This window comes from Pelodiscus sinensis, chromosome 9, assembly GCF_049634645.1.
Source record: "Pelodiscus sinensis isolate JC-2024 chromosome 9, ASM4963464v1, whole genome shotgun sequence".
In the NCBI taxonomy this organism is placed as follows: Eukaryota; Metazoa; Chordata; order Testudines; family Trionychidae; genus Pelodiscus; species Pelodiscus sinensis.
Genome location: NC_134719.1, coordinates 30,854,460 through 30,874,048, shown reverse-complemented (window position 1 = coordinate 30,874,048; position 19,589 = coordinate 30,854,460). Strand labels below are relative to the sequence as shown.

Sequence of the window (19,589 nt, the reverse complement as noted above, 5' to 3'; positions counted from 1 at the left end):
TTTGACACGGGGACTAGTAAATCCATTCATGAGCTTTTGGAGCACCGGTAACATTTATTTGCATATTCATTAAAGAAATGATGAATATTCAAATAAGTTGTTCCAAAGCCCACAGTGCCAGCTTTAGCAAAGCTTTTGATATGGTCACCCACAATATTCTTGCCAGCAAGTTAAGGGAATATGGATTGGATAGATGGACTGTAAGATGGATAGAAAGCTGGCTAGACCAGGGTTTCCCAAACTTTTTACTTTAGTTGGAACCCGTTTCTTTTCAGTACTGTTTTTTGCAGCCCAAAAATATAAACGCATATTAAAAAAAAGAATGAAAAATGAATAAATTTTCAGTGTTTCACCTGGCTGCATCCTCCACCCAGCCTGGGCCAGGGCTTGGGGGACCTGGCGCCGAATGGGCACTCCAGGAGCCGGGAGCAGGAGCAGATTGAGGGTTGGGTATCTGGCTAGGACGGAGGGTGCAAGGAGGGGTAGGGTTGCCAGGTGTCCAGTTTTATTTGAGGGTTCTGTCCGGGAAACAAATTGAGAAAATACCGGACATATAAAATGTCCGGTATTTTCTAATTAGGTAAGTTTTATTATTATTAGGAATATCAGTCTGTAGCTGCAAACTGCCTAGCTGGTAGATGTGCTCATGCTGGGTGAGTGTGTCTACCAGCCAAGCAGTTCACAACTACTCAAGGAAGCGTATGGGGGAGTATGGGGGGCAAAATGGAATCTCCGGGGCCGGAGTCACTTGTGTGCCCCGGTCAGTCCCACTTCCCACCGTCTGATTTGCCCCCACACCCCGCTTCTCCTCCCGATATCCCCTGGCCAGCCCCACTGCTTCCAGCGGCTGGTTCTCCCATCCTTCTCCTCACGATCACCCCCCATCCAACCCTGCTTCCACTGCCCGCCCGCCCTGATCCCCGCCGGACAGCCCCACTGCCCCCAACCCTGTTTCCGCCAGACGCTCCCGCAATCCTGCTGCCCTCAACCCTGCTTCCGACATCCAGCCGGCCGCCCACCCCGATCTCGGCCGGACAGCCCCGCTGCCTCCAACCCTGTTTCCCGGCCACCGGTTTTCACCCCCCCACACACACCTTCTCCCAGTCCACTCCACCTCACTCCCCTCCCAGCAGCCATGCTGAGGCCCGGTATTTTTTTCCCTGCGGCCCAGTACCGGGCCACGGCCCATAGTTTAGGAAATGCTGCTCTAGTCTGTCTAAGTCACTCTGGACCCTATCCCTGCCCTCCAGCGTATCTATCTCTCCCCCTAGCTTAGTGTCCTCAGCAAACTTGCTGAGGGTGCACTTCATGCCCTCATCCAGGTCATTAATAAAGATGTTGAACAAAACCGATCCTATAACAGATCCTTGGGGCACTCCGCTAGAAACCGACTGCTAACCTGACATCGAGCCATTGATCACTACCCGTTGGGCCCGACAGTTTAGCCAGCTTTCTATCCATCTTACAGTCCATTATCCAATCCATACTTCCTTAACTTGCTAGCAAGAATATTGTGGGAGACTGTATCAAAAGCTTTGCTAAAGTCAAGGTATATGACATGCACTGACTTTCCCATATCCACAGAGCCAGTTACCTCATCATAGAAGCTAATCAGATTGATCAGGTACAACTTGCCCTTCGTGAATCCATGTTAACTATTCCTGATCATTTTCCCTTCTTCCAAGTGCTTCAAAATGGATCCATAATGATGTTGAGTAAAACCCTGTGTTAGCTGTACTTTATTCTCCCTTATTAAAGATGAGCTAATTTTGTTTGGCTCTTTTTATAGTCTGTGCTGTCTGTAGGCCTGGCTGCCCATGCCTGATTTGTTCTTTACCAGTTCAACTCTGTATTCTACATTTTGGATAATGTAATTGAAATTAGTTACTTTGTCCATTACATCTGAATGTTATCTAAATATAGAATTATGGCAAGCTCAGCTTCTGCAAAATGTCTTTAACAAATCTTGTTAAGAGAATTCTAATAAACGGTATATTTCAAGGAATAAGCTAATCTTTGCATAAAGACTTAGTGAGACCACATCAAGGATGAGGGTTTCAAAGGAGTCTAAAATAATTAAGTGTCTATATCCCATTGAACGTTAGCTGATATTCTGACAAGCCTTAGCATAGCTTACATGTTTTCTGTACATTATGAAAAAGTTGTTGAAAAGGACATAGCTATAAGCTACAAAGGACTGTCAGACATAGGACACTGTAGTGACATCTTGTGCTAACCTAAAGTAATAACAATTCATATTTTATTTCAAATCAATTTTGAAATTGTATATTTTGAAACTTGGCTCATCTATATAGCGCCAAATTTTGAAATAATGTGATATTTCGAGACATCCCTTAACCTTCGTGGAACGAGGGTTACTGGGATGCCGAAATAGTACACCCATTATTTCAAAAAATATTTCAAAATAATGGGCGGCTTGTGTAGACAAGCTATTTAGGTAGCTATTTCGGAATAACGTTGGTATCCTGAAATAGCCGTGCAGTGTAAACAGATCCAGGGTGTGTGAAATAATATTTTTACCAGCTTAAAAGCAACAGTCTGACAAATCAAAATCTTTTCTATATCCCTAAATTTGCTTAGTTTATTGAAGGTATTATTTCTCAAGTCACAGTTTATAAAGTTCTTCATTTCATGCTTACATTAATAAGTATTGTTCTTTTTTTTTTTCTCTTTTGCTTCCGACAAACCGGGACTATCTTACATATACAAAAGCAGCAGGCTTATTGTGACAACACAGATAACACATTTTTGGAGTCTTGGTCAGTGCCACAACCTCCCATTGATACACAACCACTTGACATGCAGAATGTGGGTATTTTGTAGCTATTGGTGAATAGAATCATAAACAAAAAAAAGTTTCAGCTGCCAAGTAAATAGACTGTAATTCTGACCATGTATGTGGAAGGGTTCAAGGCCCCGGCTAGAATGAGAGTGCACTATATCTGTTTTTAATTCATGTTACATTTAGTCATGTCTGCCTTTAAATTATTTTAAGATCACCTGAAAGGATTTTGTATTGCCTGGCATAGGTAGTCTATTGCACAGTGGAAAAAATTTTGATAAGTGGATTTAAAACTGTCCATCTGGAAACAGTTGCACACTATTAACTTGTTGATGCCATTGATTAGCTGTCATCTTGAAGACAACTATGGGCCCTCATTAAAGTAGGCTTTTGAATTTGCATCTGATTGCTATCTTCACTGAATGTCACTGTACCTTGTTTTAACATCTTTGATGTGACTTGACTCTAGCATCCTTATTTACATAAAAAATGGTATGTAGGGGAACAAACCTACACATAATGATATTTAGAAACACCCATGAAAAATCTGGCTTAAGTGGCTTGCCCAGCCTTGTATCAGAAGTCTGAGGCAGTGACAGGGAAAGAATCTGGTTCTCCATGGCAACATTAATCAACTTCAGTCTTTAGACTGTCCTTTCACTTTATGCAGTCTTCTGCCTCATTTGCTGTATGTTTTCCAGCTTCTGCAATAAATGAGGCAGAAGTGCTGCAGGTAACTACCTCATTTGTTCCATAGCCATGATACATCACCAGAACAGGTACATTCAGCACTGATTGAGGCAAGGGCCTTGTGGAAAAAATAGCATGTGATAATGTAATTATAGTACAGTATTTAATGCATACACATAAAGCAGTGTTGGCAAATCCTAACTTTTGAGTGTGTGACTATGCAGCTGCAATGTTCTTTTAATGTAGTTTGATTAAGTGTATTTTTTCCTATTTTTTTAAAAACAAACTTCAAAAACAGAGTTTCTGCCACGTGGGACCATATTGATTGCCAGCTTGTGTCATCAGCAGATTTTAGGTCTTTTATGTTCACAGCACAGACCTGTACAGACCTATACTACTTGACCTAATGTAGTAACTTACAGCAGTAGTAGGTGGTTATCCTTTGTGTGGGCCAGCCACTAGAAGAGGATGAAACATATCCAAAAGCCCAAGATTTGGTGGTGATGGGGGACTTCCAAACTATCCAGACATGTGTTGGGAAACTAACACAGTGGGGCACAGGCTATCCAATAAGTTTCTGGACTGCATTGGAGACAACTTTCTGTTTCAGAAGGTTGAAAAAGCTACCAGAGGAGAAGCTGTTCTGGATTTGGTTTTAACAAATAGGGAGGAACTAGTTGAGAACTTGAAAGTGGAAGACAGTATAGGGGACAGTGATCATGAAATAATAGAGTTCATGCTCTTAAGGAAAGGTAGAAGGGAGACCAGCACAATTGAGGTAATGGATTTCAGGAAGGCAGATTTTGATAAGCTCAGAGAACTTGTAGGTAAGGTCCCATGGGAAGCAAGACTGAAGGGAAAAACAACTGAGGAGAGTTGGAAGTATTTCAAAGGGACGTTGTTAAGGGCCCAAAAGCAAACAATTCCGCTGTGTAGGAAAGATAGAAAATATGGCAAAAGACCAGCTAGGCTTAACAAGGAGATCTTGCATGATCTCAAAATAAAAAAGGAGTCGTATAAAAAATGGAAACTAGGACAAATAACAAAGGATGAATATAGGCAAGCAACACGGGAATGCAGGAGCAAGATTAGAAAGGCAAAGGCACAAAATGAGATCAAACTAGCTACAGGCATAAAGGGAAACAAGAAGACCTTTTATAAATACATTAAAAGCAAGAGGAAGACCAAGGACAGGGTAGGCCCACTGCTTAGTGAGGAGGGAGAAGCAGTAACAGGAAACTTGGAATGGCAGAGATGCTCAATGACTTCTTTGTTTCGGTCTTCACTGAGAAGTCTGGAGGTGTGCCTAACGTAGTGAATACAAGCAGAGAGAGGGTAAGTTTAGAAGATAGGATACACAAAGAACAAGTTAAAAATCACTTAGGAAAGTTAGATGTCAGCAAGTCACCAGGTCCTGATGAAATGCATCCCAGGATACTCAAGGAGCTGATAGAGGAGGTATCTGAGCCTTTAGCTATGATTTTTGAAAAATCATGGCAGACAGGGGAGATTCCAGAAGACTGGAAAAGGGCAAATATTGTGCCCATCTATAAAAAGGGGAATAAGAACAACCCAGGAAACTACAGACCGGTCAGTTTAACGTCTGTCCCAGGGAAGATAATGGAGCAGGTAATTAAGGAAATCATATGCAAACACTTGGAAGGTAATAAAGTGATAGGGAATAGCCAGCATGGGTTTGTGAAGAACAAGTCATGCCAAACTAATCTGATAGCTTTCTTTGATAGGATAACGAGCCTTGTGGATAAGGGAGAAGCGGTGGATGTCATATATCTAGACTTTAGTAAGGCATTTGATACGGTCTCGCATGATATTCTTATTGATAAACTAGGCAAATATAACTTAGATAGGGCCACGATAAGGTGGGTGCATAATTGGTTGGATAACCGTAGTCAGAGAGTTGTTGTTAACGGTTCTAAATCCTGCTGGAAAGGGATAACAAGTGGAGTTCCTCAAGGGTCTGTTTTGGGACCCGTACTGTTCAATATCTTCATCAATGATGTAGATATTGGGATAGAGAGTACGCTTATTAAGTTTGCAGATGATACCAAACTGGGTGGGGTTGCGACTTCTTTGGAGGATAGGGACATAATTCAAAATGACCTTAGCAAGTTAGAGAAATGGTCAGAGGTAAACAGGATGAGGTTTAATAAAGAGAAATGCAAAGTGCTCCACTTAGGAAGGAACAATCAGTTCCATACATACAAGATGGGAAGCGACTGTCTAGGAAGGAGCATGGCGGAAAGGGATCTAGGGGTCATAGTGGACCACAAGTTGAATATGAGTCAATAGTGTGATGCTGTTGCAAAAAAAGCAAATATGATTCTAGGTTGTATCAACAGGTGTGTTGTAAGCAAAACTCGTGAAGTCATTCTGCCGCTCTACTCTGCACTAGTTAGGTCTCAGCTGGAGTACTGTGTCCAGTTCTGGGCGCCACATTTCAAGAACGATGTGGAGAAATTGGAAAGGGTACAGAGAAGAGCGACAAGAATGATTAAAGGTTTAAAGAACATGACCTATGAAGCCAGGCTTCATGAACTGGGCTTGTTTAGTTTGGAAAAAAGAAGATTAAGAGGGGACATGATAGCGGTTTTCAAATATCTAAAAGGGTGTCACAAGGAGGAAGGAGAAAATTTGCTCCTCTTTGTTTCTGAGGACAGGACAAGGAGTAATGGGCTTAAAGTGCAGCAGGGGAGGTTTAGATTGGACATTAGGAAAAAATTCCTAACTGTCAGGGTGGTCAAATATTGGAATAAATTGCCAAGGGAGGTGGTGGAATCTCCCTCTCTGAAGATATTTAAGAACAGGTTAGATAGACATCTGTCAGGGATGGTGTAGACGGAGCTTGGTCCTGCCTTGAGGGCGGGGGGCTGGACTCGATGACCTCTCGAGGTCCCTTCCAGTCCTATTATTCTATGATTCTATATACTTTTTAAGTGGTCTTCATAATGATTTGCTGACAACAGAAGAATTTAGTCATTTAGGACTGTTGCGTTCTATTCTATGTTCTAAGGGGAAAGGATTTTCTAGTAGTTGTAGACTCTTTTGTCCCTGTGACCAAAGTCTTTCCCTGTCACCATCTTACTCCTATTTCCTTCACCTTCTGCTGTTCACCAGTATCCATGGCTTTTCCCAACTACGTGGCTCCTTCCATGCTTTCTAACTTATGCATCCTCTCCCCCTCTTTGCCTCTCTTACCATTTCTCAGTAAGTGAGTAAAAATATTGGGTGCACAGCTTCTACTCTCAACCTAGTATGTGTATTTGAGAGACAGGAAGTTTAATGCTGGCGTAGTGGAAATCTTTCTGCCCTACATGGTCAAGTTACTGCAACTAAAAATCTACACTGTAACGTTCAAAGTATATCATTCATTTTTGCTTAATTATGCTGCAGACTCTGGAAAAGAAAATTATTGAGTGGAAGCTTCAAATTGGTGAAAACAAACACCAAATTTTAGCTGTTAAGGAAACAAATGAGCAAAGGAAGAAAGCTTTGAAAAAAGCAACCAGAGCTCAGAAACAAAGAGCTGAACATTTTGAAGCATCTGTTGAAAATTTAACTTCCAAAATTAGAAAGAGGGTAAGTGGCTATGTTGATATAATCAAATGTTGTTTAAACTAACCAAGTGTTGTTTAAAATAATAAGTGCAATCAAACATCAAGATTGCATCATCATTGGAGAATAGTGATGACTGACTGCATACTGTACTCTATTATCTCTTAACTTATTCCACTGTAGAGAAGAGTAATTTAAAATCTGTCATCTAAACACAATTGCTAGATGAGATTAATAGATTTTAAACTCAGAAGGGACCATCATGGTCATCTAGTCTACATTTTGTTTAAAAAAGTAAAGGTCAATTTAGTGTGGGACCATGTATTTGTACACATTGTAATTTTGCTCTGGTAATCTGGACTTCCTTCAGCACAGTATATGCCCGGTAATTGCTACTGGGAGTCATGCACATTAATCCCAGAATATCATCAAGAATATCAATTTTCTCTTTCATACACATATGCACCCTGGTCTTGTAGTTTTGAGCTGTGTCGATAGACAGTGAAGTTAATTGAAGATCAGAATGCAGAGTTAAGGTGTTGATTTCTTAGTGTTCAGCAATTGTCTCTTTTTTTAAATGAATTCAGCAGACAGCATGTCTTGTAGATGCTCAAATTTCTCTTTGTAAACTCTGCTCTGAACATTGTAGATTTTTTTAAAATGAAGTTAGAACTTTAATTCAGCATCAGTTGGACCCTGTTGAGGGACTCCTGCTGCTTATTTTTTTAAACTAATGTAAAGAAATTCCAGAAGGCCAGGAGGATAAAAACGTTTTTGAGTGATCTTTCTGGAATTCCTGGGTTACAATTCTGAATGGAATCTCTTGGCCCTTCAGCGTACATTTAAAACTTGGCCTGTTTTATGCTTTCATCATAACATTTCATAGCGTGTTACATTTGCCCAGTTGCAATATCAAGATCTGACTAAATCTATTTGTTCTTTGTAGGCTTAATTTACCTTCAGGCTATATGATGCAATTTAATATTCTCCTGATGACACTCAATTGCACTGTACCTTTTAATTAAGTAATTTAATTGACATTTGTCTAACTACTGAAATTTCAGTTTTGTGTGTTCTAATAGTACTTTCTTTTTATTGTTGTAAGGCAGGGCTACTCAACTTTGGAAGCCCCGGGGGCCACAATGATATTTACAGCACATACCAAGGGCCGCAATTTAACTGACGTTGCATATACAGGCAGTCCCTGGGTTACGTACAAGATAGGGACTGTAGGTTTGTTCTTAAGTTGAATCTGTATGTAAGTCGGAACTGGCGTCCAGATTCAGCCACTGCTGAAACTGACCAGCGGCTGACTACAGGAAGCCCGAGGCAGAGTTGCTCTGCCCCGGGCTTCCTGGAATCAGCCTCTGATCAGTTTCAACAGGCTGAATCTGGACGCCAGTTCCATACAGATTCAACTTAAGAACCCCTGGTGTCCCCAAGTCAGCTGCTGCTGAAACTGATCAGCGGCTGATTCCAGGAAGCCCAGGGCAGAGCAACTCTGCCTCGGGCTTCCTGTAGTCAGCGCTGGTTAGTTTCAGCAGCGGCTGACTTGGGGATGCCTGGGGCAGAGCAGCTGGGGTGCTGCCGGGTTGGTCCAGTAGCGCCCAGAGCGGCGCTGCGGAGCCAACCGGCAGCGCCCCAGCTGCTCTACCACAGGCGTCCGGAGAAAAGCCTGGTCTGCTGGGGGGAGGGGGGCGTACTAGCTGTGCCCCCCCCCCCCAGCAGACCAGGGAGACGCGGGCGGCGGACCGAGACGCACCGCGGTCCCGCCGCCCGGGTCCTCGACGGCTTTGCTCCATGTCTCCCTGGTCTGCTGGAGACCAGCAGACCAGGGAGACGGGGAGCAAAGCCTCTGAGGACGCTGGCAGCGGGACAGACCAGGGAGCAGCAGACCAGGGAGACGTGGAGCAAAGCCGGGGAGCACGCGGGCAGCGGACAGCCCAGACGCGCTGTGGCTGTCCCGCTGCCGGTGTCCTCAGAGGCTTTGCTCCCCGTCTCCCTGGTCTGCTGGTCTCCAGCAGACCAGCGAGACGGGGAGCAAAGCCGGGGAGCACGCGGGCAGCGGACAGCCCAGACGTGCCGTGGCTGTCCCGCTGCCGGCGTCCTCAGAGGCTTTGCTCCCCGTCTCCCTGGTCTGCTGGTCTCCAGCAGACCAGGGAGACGCGGAGCAAACCCCGTTCGTAACTGCGGATCCGACATAAGTCGGATCCGCGTAACTCGGGGACTGCCTGTATATGCAAATAGCTTCTTTCACACTGACAGGCATAAATACAAAGACTAAGTCGTAAACTGCGGCATCGCATCCAAACATGGCCAGTGTAAGCACTTCTAAGGCTCTTCCCACAAAGCTAAGCAGCCAGCACTTCCCACAATGCCCTGGTGCTCCTGGCACCTTCTTCCTGGGGGCTAGAAACGCTGACACCCTTTATCCGTCTGTTCCAGACACCCCATCAGCTTGCATCTTTCAGTGCTCGCCCTGCCTGGGAGACGCCTTACCCTTGTGGGGCGTGTTCCCAGTGGAGGCCATGTTCAAAGGATCCCACCTGCGGGCTTCTTCTTGAGCCGCGGGCCAAATGCTGAGTAGCCCTGTTGTAAGGTTTAAGGTCAAAGCAGTTAACCACATACATTCCATTAAAAGCGACAAGGAGTCCTGTGGCACCTTATAGACTAACAGATGTATTGGAGCATAAGCTTTTGTGGGCAAAGACCCACTTCGTCAGATGCATGTAGTGGAAATTTCCAGAGGTAGGTATAAATATGTAGGCCAGAATAATGCTAGAGATAACGAGATTAATTCAGTCAGGGAGGGTGAGGCCCACTTCTAGCAGCTGATGTGGAGGTGTGAACACCAAGAGAGGAGAAACTGCTTTTGTACTTGGCTAGACATTCACAGTCTTTGTTTAATCGTAACTGAGGTTGTCAAATTTGCAGATGAACTGTAGCTCAGCAGTTTCTCTTTGAAGTCTGGTCTTGAAGTTTTTTTGCTGCAGGATGGCTACCTTTAAATCTGCTACTGTGTGTCCAGGGAGATTGAATTGTTCTCGTACAGGTTTTTTTATATTGCCATTCCTAATATCGGATTTGTGTCCATTTATTTTTTTGCATAGGGACTGCCCAGTTTGGCCGATGTATATAGCAGAGGGGTATTGCTGGCACATGATGGTGTATATTATATTGTAGATGTGCAGGTGAATGAACCAGTGATGGTGTGGCTGATCTGGTTAGGTCCTGTGATGGTGTCGCTGGTATGAAAAGAGGGCAGAATTGGCACTGAGGTTGTTGCATAGATTGGTTCCTGAGTTAGAATTACTGTGGTGCGGTGTATAGTTGCTGGTGAGAATTTGCTTCAGGTTGGCGGGTTGTCTGTGGGCTATTAAAATTAACTCTTTACTGCTTTGAAAAGCTCAGCCAAAATGTTTTTAAATAAATCACAAAATCCAATCTATCTTTTTTTGTGTTTGAAAATCTTAGTTGGCTATCATTTCTTTTTCATAACATTTTGAGGTTGCAACTCAGTTTCATTTTGGCCTTTATTTTGATCTCTTATTTGAAAATGTCATTATTATGCGTGATTATTCTCTGTTTTAAAAGACATTATTTTACCTCAAATTTTGAAGTCTTGATATAGTCTGCAGCTAGAAAATACTATGAATGCTTGACTGAGATTCAGTTTTAGGGATTAATATTTTTGTAGTTCAGGCATATGTAACATGTTTAAATAAACCCATTTAAATATTTATTTTCTCTTCTTGAGATTACAAGCCTAAATTCATATTATTTTATAGGAGTGCAAATTAAGTTGCTTTAAATTAAAATACCATTTGTATTTAAAGGACTGTGCAAAATTAAAAAGCAGTTTTTTTGTTACATGATCCATATTTTGTATATTCTCCAGGAAGTCAAATTGTCTGAGGTACTTTCAGCTTCCAGTGTCTGGAAAAATCATTATGAGAAGGCTGTAGAAGAAAAGACTAGGTTAGAGGTTCAAACTGAAACTCTGAAGGAGTAAGTTAAACCCGAAATTTTTGCAAGTGAATAAGAAATAATATTAATTTCATATACATATTTTTACTATTTATAATTCCAAGTAGAATTTAGAACTTGGAAGTTGGTGCTGAGAATTAGATATTTAACTATGAAACGTACATTAGCATTATAGCCTTCTCTCCATTAGATCATAGAACTTCCATTAATATACTTAAAAAACAACAAATAGTCTGGTAGCACTTCATAGACTAACAAAACGTGTAAATGGAATCATGAGCTTTCATGAGCTTTTTTTTCAGATGACCAGAGTTTTGAGTTGTCCAGACTTCAAATAAATAGAGGATAAGGGAGAGGGGAAGGAAAAAAATGGAAAGGGGTGGGGAACAAGAAGCAGAGGGTATGTAAATATCAAAGAGAAAACCAAACAGGCAAAACTTGTTATCTATAAGCACCTACTAACATGGGATAGTTAAAAAAAGCAGATAAGGATCATAGGATAGCAATTAGAGACAAAGAGTCACATAGACAAAGAGCTGTTGGCACCTTCATTGTTTGTTTGGTTGATAATGTCCCAACCATCTATTATCTCGGTTGAGGCCATAGGTATGAGAATTAAATTTGTGGATGAATTTTAATTCCAACCCTTTTCTGAGTATTTGGCTTGTAGAATTGGTCTGTAATAAGACAGCCACTTGGAGATCTTTAAAGTGTGACCTGATAGATTGAAGTGTTCTCCAACAGGTTTCTGCATGTTCCTTTTGCGGATATCTGATTTGTGTTGATTGATTCTTTCCTCTAGGGACTGTCTAGTTTGTCCAATATATATAGCAGTGGAGCATTGCTGGCATTTGATCGCATAGATCAAATTACTGGATAATTTCCAAATAACTTCCATTATTACTAAAAAAAGTAACTTCTACTCATCAAGGAGTATATTCTGTCCCCTACATTACTTCTGAGTACAGGTTCTTACTGTATTTGACCCAGTGAACTCCCTCACCTTCCAGCAGTGGCTTCTATTACAGGCTATAGAATAATAGGACTGGAAGGGACCTCGAGAAGTCATCGAGTCCAGCCCCCCACCCTCAAGGCAGGACCAAGCTCCGTCTACACCATCCCTGACAGATGTCTATCTAACCTGTTCTTAAATATCTCCAGAGAGGGAGATTCCACCACCTCCCTTGGCAATTTATTCCAATATTTGACCACCCTGACAGTTAGGAATTTTTTCCTAATGTCCAATCTAAACCTCCCCTGCTGCACTTTAAGCCCATTACTCCTTGTCCTGTCCTCAGTAACCAAGAGGAACAAATTTTCTCCTTCCTCCTTGTGACACCCTTTTAGATATTTGAAAACCGCTATCATGTCCCCCCTTAATCTTCTTTTTTCCAAACTAAACAAGCCCAGTTCATGAAGCCTGGCTTCATAGGTCATGTTCTCTAAACCTTTAATCATTCTTGTCGCTCTTCTCTGTACCCTTTCCAATTTTTCCACATCTTTCTTGAAATGTGGCGCCCAGAACTGGACACAGTACTCCAGCTGAGGCCTAACTAGTGCAGAGTAGAGCGGCAGAATGACTTCACGAGTTTTGCTTACAACACACCTGTTGATACAACCTAGAATCATATTTGCTTTTTTTGCAACAGCATCACACTGTTGACTCATATTCAACTTGTGGTCCACTATGACCCCTAGATCCCTTTCCGCCATGCTCCTTCCTAGACAGTCGCTTCCCATCTTGTATGTATGGCACTGATTGTTCCTTCCTAAGTGGAGCACTTTGCATTTCTCTTTATTAAACCTCATCCTGTTTACCTCTGACCATTTCTCTAACTTGCTAAGGTCATTTTGAATTATGTCCCTATCCTCCAAAGAAGTTGCAACCCCACCCAGTTTGGTATCATCTGCAAACTTAATAAGCGTACTCTCTATCCCAATATCTACATCATTGATGAAGATATTGAACAGTACAGGTCCCAAAACAGAACCTTGCGGAACTCCACTTGTTATCCCTTTCCAGCAGGATTTAGCACCGTTAACAACAACTCTCTGACTACGGTTATCCAGCCAACTATGCGCCCAGCTTATCGTGGCCCTATCTAAGTTATATTTGCCTAGTTTATCAATAAGATAAACTATGATGAGCTGCTCTAACCTCTACTTGGATTACACCTCAGAGAGAGACAATAGATGAAGGATCTGAGTAGTCACTGATTCAAAAATAATTCTCTCCAGACCCACTGACAAATCTTGCCTCCATAGCAACACAGAAGAAGCTCCCTGCATAGACTCCTGGCTCTCTATGAATCTATTCACTGCAGCAGAATTATACCAGTTCCATTACAGACTAGGGTTTCCAAACATGGAAGAGGTGGTAGGATATACCCGCAAATGCATACATTATGCCATTGTTTATAATATTGTATTCCCTGTAATAACAAACAAAACAGAACTTCCTAAAATTTTAAAATATATAATAGGAAAAGGCTGAATAGCTAAAAATGCCTTTTCTTTAGCATATGGTAAGAAATATCCTTATATATTTTTGTGGTTTGAAGTACAGTCAATATTTCCAATAGGTTTGAAATAAATTAGTAAAATATGACTAATGGCTGCTGCTGCCTATACATAATTTTAGATGGGTTTCATGCAGAGATGTTTTGTCAAATAGCTATTTCAACAGGAATGTTCACATCACCATAAACACCAAAATTAAGTTACAGGGTTTGGGTTTTTAAGTTTCAGAAAACCTAATTTTCATGGAAAATGTTCTTTTTTTTTAGTTTCAAAGAAGTTTCTTTGCTTAGAATTAAACATTATAGCAAAAGCTATGGCACTTTGTCAGTGAATGAGCACCATCAATACAAAGCTGTGAACAGAAGTGACTCTGATTATACGACTGTTGTTATTTAAGTTGACTATAGTACAAAAAATAAATAGGTACAAATATAGGAGCTGGAATTAGGGATGCAGGAGTGCTGCAGACCCCCACAGCTTCAAATGTTTTGCATTATACACAGGTCTTACAATTTGGTTCAGTGGCTCTTAGCACCACCACTATAAAATTGTTCCAGCACCCTTGGGAACAAATGGTGAAAAATAATGTAGAATCAGTTTACTTTTAGTTGTCAAAGGTGATATTCCTAATCTAGGTAAGGAAACTTTTTAAGATGGTTTTTAATTTGACTGTCCCTTTTTAAATTCTGCATTATAATGTCTTGAACTGAAAATATATATGATCTGATATTTGCGTTGATAGAATGCCTGTGCATTCCATCTAACCATCTTATGTACAGTTGTTCTAACCCCTTTCAAATCATTTCCTTTTATTACATCATTTATTGAAAAGCTGAAGAATTTCCAGCTTTTCCAGTTGTTGCTCATTTGGGGTGTTTAAAGATGTGGAGTTACTTCAATAAAAAAACAAAGAAAAACCCACAAATTTTTTAATAGCCTCTAAAGGAATATAATATGCAAATTAAATTTATACAAGTACTATATGCTAGTTGCTACAGAAGTTCTTGATTTATTCAATAAAGGCAGATCACAAAGCTTTTGGAGGACCTGAAAAAAATACAAGATCATGGAAGAAATTCAAATGAAGAAATCTGTGGAAAGCTTACTTCTATCAGTTCAGAAAAGGCAAATATTCATCTTGAAAATGCAAAATTAAAGGTAGGCTGTTGTATCATTTCATTGTTCCTTGTAAGAATAATTCTAGATACCCTTTATTTTAAAATACACTAGATAATTAAATTTAATTCAAATTTTGTTAGCAATTTAAATTGTTAATATCTTGACGCCTTCTTCAATAAATTGGGCATTTATACAGTACTTTCCATCCAGGGAGCCCAAATAACTTTACCAGCATTAATGAGTTAAATATCACAACCCATCTCCCCCATGTATTATCATGCAGCATGCCCATTCTGAAGCTGGTGAGAATGATACATAGACAGATTAACATAGGAAATATGTGATAGAGGCAGGAATAGGTCTTTGAACTCCCAGTCCTGTACATAAGGGGAAAATGCATTATTTGCTGAATTCCCCTGGGGAGCACAAGGGCAGACGAGCTGTGCACTTTGCTCTTGCTCCCTGACAGGAAGTGAAAGAGCGAGTAGCCTGCCCCCCTTACACGCGCACACACTCTCCCCTACCCAGAGCCCTTCCTCATTCCACCCTGCCCAGACCCCTTCCTTAAAGACCCTAGCAATACCAGGTAAATGTGCTAGTCATCTATACAATGACTTAACTAACAATGACCCTTTTAACTTTGGAACATTAGTATAACTTTGTTTAAACGCGGGAATTTGAGTTCACTTTTAATAGCTAATTTCAAATTAGTTTAGAGAGGTTTCAAAGTTGCTTGGCATAATTTAATAAAATCTTTCCTGGTTTTGCTCCTAGCTATGCATCTGCTCTTTTTCTCTGGCTAATATTGATACCTTTATTGTGACCTTTTCCTGTAAACCAAAGCTTTACACACTGAAAAAACCATCACTGGGACTTGTTACTGGCCACCTTTCATCTTACTCCTCCAAAAATTATATTCACAATTATTATGTAATATGAAAAGATGCCAAATTCATATTACATCTGATCTACAAATACTACAGTCCAGTTTTTACAAGAAAGCTTCTTTACCATTCAAGTCATTTTATTGCTGCCTATATAGTTCAAATGGAGTCTTTTCCGTATGAAAGTCCCCAACAGTAAGTCTCAAAAGAACTAATTACAACAAGATTTATTAAGAGTGAAGAGAGAAGATCAGCTCAGAATAAAATAAATAGCATACATAATATCCGGTGTATGTTTAGTTGCAATAAATGCTTAAAAAAACCTAAAGTGTCTAGAAGGTATTTTTTCCTTTTGTCCTTCTAGCCTTTCACGGTATGTCTGCCCTTGAAATTGTAACTTCAGGTGTGAGTCTTATGTCAAGGAGAAATACTCATGCTTGCTCTGCTCAAACTAAACCATGCTAAAGTTGAGTTCAGCCATGAGCAGTGGAGGGCCTAGCTGCCACAAGTATGTTCCCATCCAAGATCCCAGGCACATGTACATCCCTTTGCTTGTGCTGCCACAGCTACATTCTGTTGATAGGATGGTAGAGTGATTAAAACTAATGAAAGCATTTCTCCTGGAGTTGGGAATCGCACTCCTAGCTTGAAGTGTAGACATACATTGAAAATTACATTCTCTGGTTTCAAGTACCTCCCTGCTTCCCTTTCAGATCCCAGTACTTTAATGTTGAAAATGGTTACAGACTGTAAAGATGTTGCAAAATCCATCATCACATCAGACATGCCAGTCAAAATTATACAGGCAATTCAACAATATATTGTTTGATCAGCTATTATCTGGGGGAAGTATAGTAGTCTTTGCTCTCTGTATAGTGACAGTTATCCCCTAGAGTCTTTAGCATCCAACAGCCCTTCAAACTTGAAAAATATTTCCAAAATTTCCTTTTTTGAAATGATGCCTGTCAAATGCCTCTTTGATTTTGCCTGCATCTTAGTCAGCCAGACAATCAAGCTGGTTGAATTTTGGTTTTAAAATGACAAGGGTTACCATCTTTTATACAGTATTTCTACTCTGGCTCAAATTTGAACGAGAGTTGACAAATTTAAATCAGTTTGTCACAGTTACTTAACATGCACAATAAACTACAATTACCGGTATATACAATTAAATACCAATAGTTTAATTGCTAGTCAGATAATTGTGCTGATGTGCTTTGATTTCTTAATCTCTATTAGAGAAAAAAGTGTATTGTCTATAACAAGAATAACATTTTTATTCTCTGTATATTTTAATCTAGGCTTTACTTACTGCTTTGGAAGACAACACTGTTGCAACTGAAGCTGAACTCTTAGACCTACAAGAAGAAGTAAAGCAGCAGGAAAACCTTGCTGAGCAGTATAAAACTGAGGTGACTAATAGACCTGGAAGGGTTATGTATTAATTTTATATCTGTATGCAGCTTTGAAATAACAGTGAGGACCTCATTAGAGAGACAGGGTAGATGAGGTAATATTTTTTTATTGGATCATTTTGTCTTTGTGAAAGAGACACGTTTTTGAATGAGAGTGATCTTCCTCCAGTGTGGGACATCAGAACATTTAACAGTTCATAAGTAGTTATCACTTATTCTAAAGAATCATTCTAATATCCTGTTAACACCCATCTAGTTATAGGCAGGGCTGGACGGAGGCATGGGAAAGCTGGGCAGCTGCCCAGGGCGCCAACTGATGGGGGACGCCTAACGGCAGCTGTAAGGGGCGCGCGGCATCCCTTACAGCTGCCATCAGGTGCTGTGCACCCGGCTCTTGCAGCGCCGGCCCGCCCGCATCGCCGGCCAGTAATGCCCTTCCCCCCACAGCCGCGGCGCCCTACATGGCTTGGCACGCACGCCAGCAGCGACAGCCGGGCTGGACTAGGCCGCGCTTGTGCCGTGCACCCCGGGGACGGGCCCCAGGCTGCGCGCCAGTGACCGTAGCCAGGCCGTGCATGCGCCATGCGCCCCGGGAGCGGGCCTGCACACCCTAGGGGGACGGGTCTGCTCCCCACAGGCAGGCCTGCGCATGCACCATACGCCCGGGGGCGGCACCACATGCCCGTGCCCGGGGTGCCAGAATGCCTCGGGCTGGCCCTGGTCATAGAATAAAAAGGGTGGTTAGTGGGTTACAGATTATTGTCTTTAGTAAGATTATGATTTTTAGGTCTTGTCTGTGCTACCGAGTTTTGCCAGCAAAAGTTCTTTGAGTGCTTGCTCATGTCCATTCAGTGTAGGTGTGAGGACTAGCCACATGCACAGGTGCTGGAAGATTTTCCCTCAACAGTATTTGTAGGGGAATAGCTCTAGTGTCCCCTCGAGTGGTGCGCACATGCCACGCTATATAGGACACTGCCAGGCCCCCTCCTCCTTTAGTTCCTTCTTACCATCAGTGATGGTGCTTGGAACTGTGTGCTCCAGCTTCAGCTGTAATCTTTATTTTAAATATCCTATTCAGTTGTAAATATGTTAGTCTGTGACTTTAAAAACAATGAGTAGTCCCGTGGCACCTTAAAGACTGACACATAAATAAATAAATAAATAAATATAGTACCACACACTTTCATGGGCAAAACTCAGTTCTTCAGATGAGCTTGAGTGGACCGCATACTGAGTTACCATGTCCATCTGAGGAAGACAGCAGCTAAGCTTACGATGTGCAGCAATCTTCTTAACAAACTGGCAGATTCATCTTGGAGTGCTTGTACCCCAACCCTGCAGATGTCAGCTCTTGCTTTCTCCTTTTTGTTGGCTGAGTACTGAGCATCAATATGGAGTTGATCATCGCACACCAAACTAATGGATACACAGCTACATCCACTACGTGCATCATCTCTGCAACCCTGCGTCCAACTCTGCACCCTTGGCTCCCAGTTCAGAGCAATATTGCTTCTCCTCATATCAGATGAGAGGTTGTCACTGGCAAGTTACTGAAGAAACTATGAACCAGCCCAAGCATGCCACTGCACAATGACCTTTTTAAACTGCCAGCCGCACGCTTGCCATCATGTCTCCCATTATGGTTTCATCTGCCAGGCCAGGGTATTAGGGCGGAACACTCTGGTGAGAGCAATGGGTCTCTTGTTGCCAGCAGTCCCGCAATCTTCCTGTCTGGTTTTCACCTGCCATCCTCAGTTGTCCCTGTTGAACAGTTTCTTAAGCAGGCAAGGTCTGTGTGCAGCCAACCAATATCGCTGGGGCCTTCATGATAGCCCTGTTGTTCAGCTGTGGTGAAACATAGATGATGACACACGTTGATCAGTGTCTGCTGACTGGGTTCAGCGATGGTCTAGAAAAACTGCATTATGCCAGTGAAAATGCCATCGCTTGGCTATACACACCAAATCAATCATTTGACACCCACTGTTTTGAGAAAGAGGGGACTGGACAAATAACTACTCCCCAACAGCTGCAGTTCATTCTCCCAGATTGATGATGAGCCATTATAGTACCAGTTAATTTGGCATTTTATATTCCGAGTTGCCTTTCAAAATATTTGCTATGAAGAGGGGTCTGTCACATTGCAGCAAATCTGAAAAAAGAAAACATTAATACAAATATCATTTCCTTATACTTTTTTGATTACAGTTGTTCCAGAATAAGAATTTTCTCTCTTACAGCCCAGCTTCTCTACTTGTTTGCTGCTGCAGTGAAGCCATAATTTTGCTCTTTATAATAGGAGTATTTTTACAGTGGAAATGATTGATGTAATTTTGACTTCACTGCAAGGATGAGATAGAGGAAAGAGTGGAATACAAACTGGGAAATTCCTTGTTCAAGCGCAAATATTTTTGATAAATAACAGAAGTTGAGGGCATGGAAAAGCTGTGAAACATATGTAGGGAGAATGAGACTTTTAAGTATTCTGCAGCGTAAAAAGCACTTTTTAACTGAAATAAAATACCTCTTTGTTTAAAATATGACAGACATTTGAAACAGTATAGCAATTATTTCACAGTCAGAATTTTCCAGACTGCA

At 41.6% G+C, this 19,589-nt stretch overlaps 1 protein-coding gene across 15 annotated transcripts in view; it reads left to right on the top strand.

Annotated features, from left to right (window-relative positions):
- Positions 1–19,589, top strand: part of ODF2L (outer dense fiber of sperm tails 2 like) — a 53,962-nt gene that overhangs the window by 20,405 nt on the left and 13,968 nt on the right. For 13 of the 15 annotated variants that reach the window (XM_075936395.1, XM_075936400.1, XM_075936398.1 and 10 more), the window contains 4 exons: positions 6,905–7,090; positions 10,965–11,074; positions 14,596–14,731; positions 16,878–16,988. In XM_075936395.1, coding sequence (XP_075792510.1) covers positions 6,905–7,090; positions 10,965–11,074; positions 14,596–14,731; positions 16,878–16,988 — 543 coding nt within the window. The remainder of the gene's footprint in view (positions 1–6,904; positions 7,091–10,964; positions 11,075–14,595; positions 14,732–16,877; positions 16,989–19,589) is intronic. The other 2 variants (XM_075936403.1, XM_075936405.1) reach the window with 2 other exon arrangements.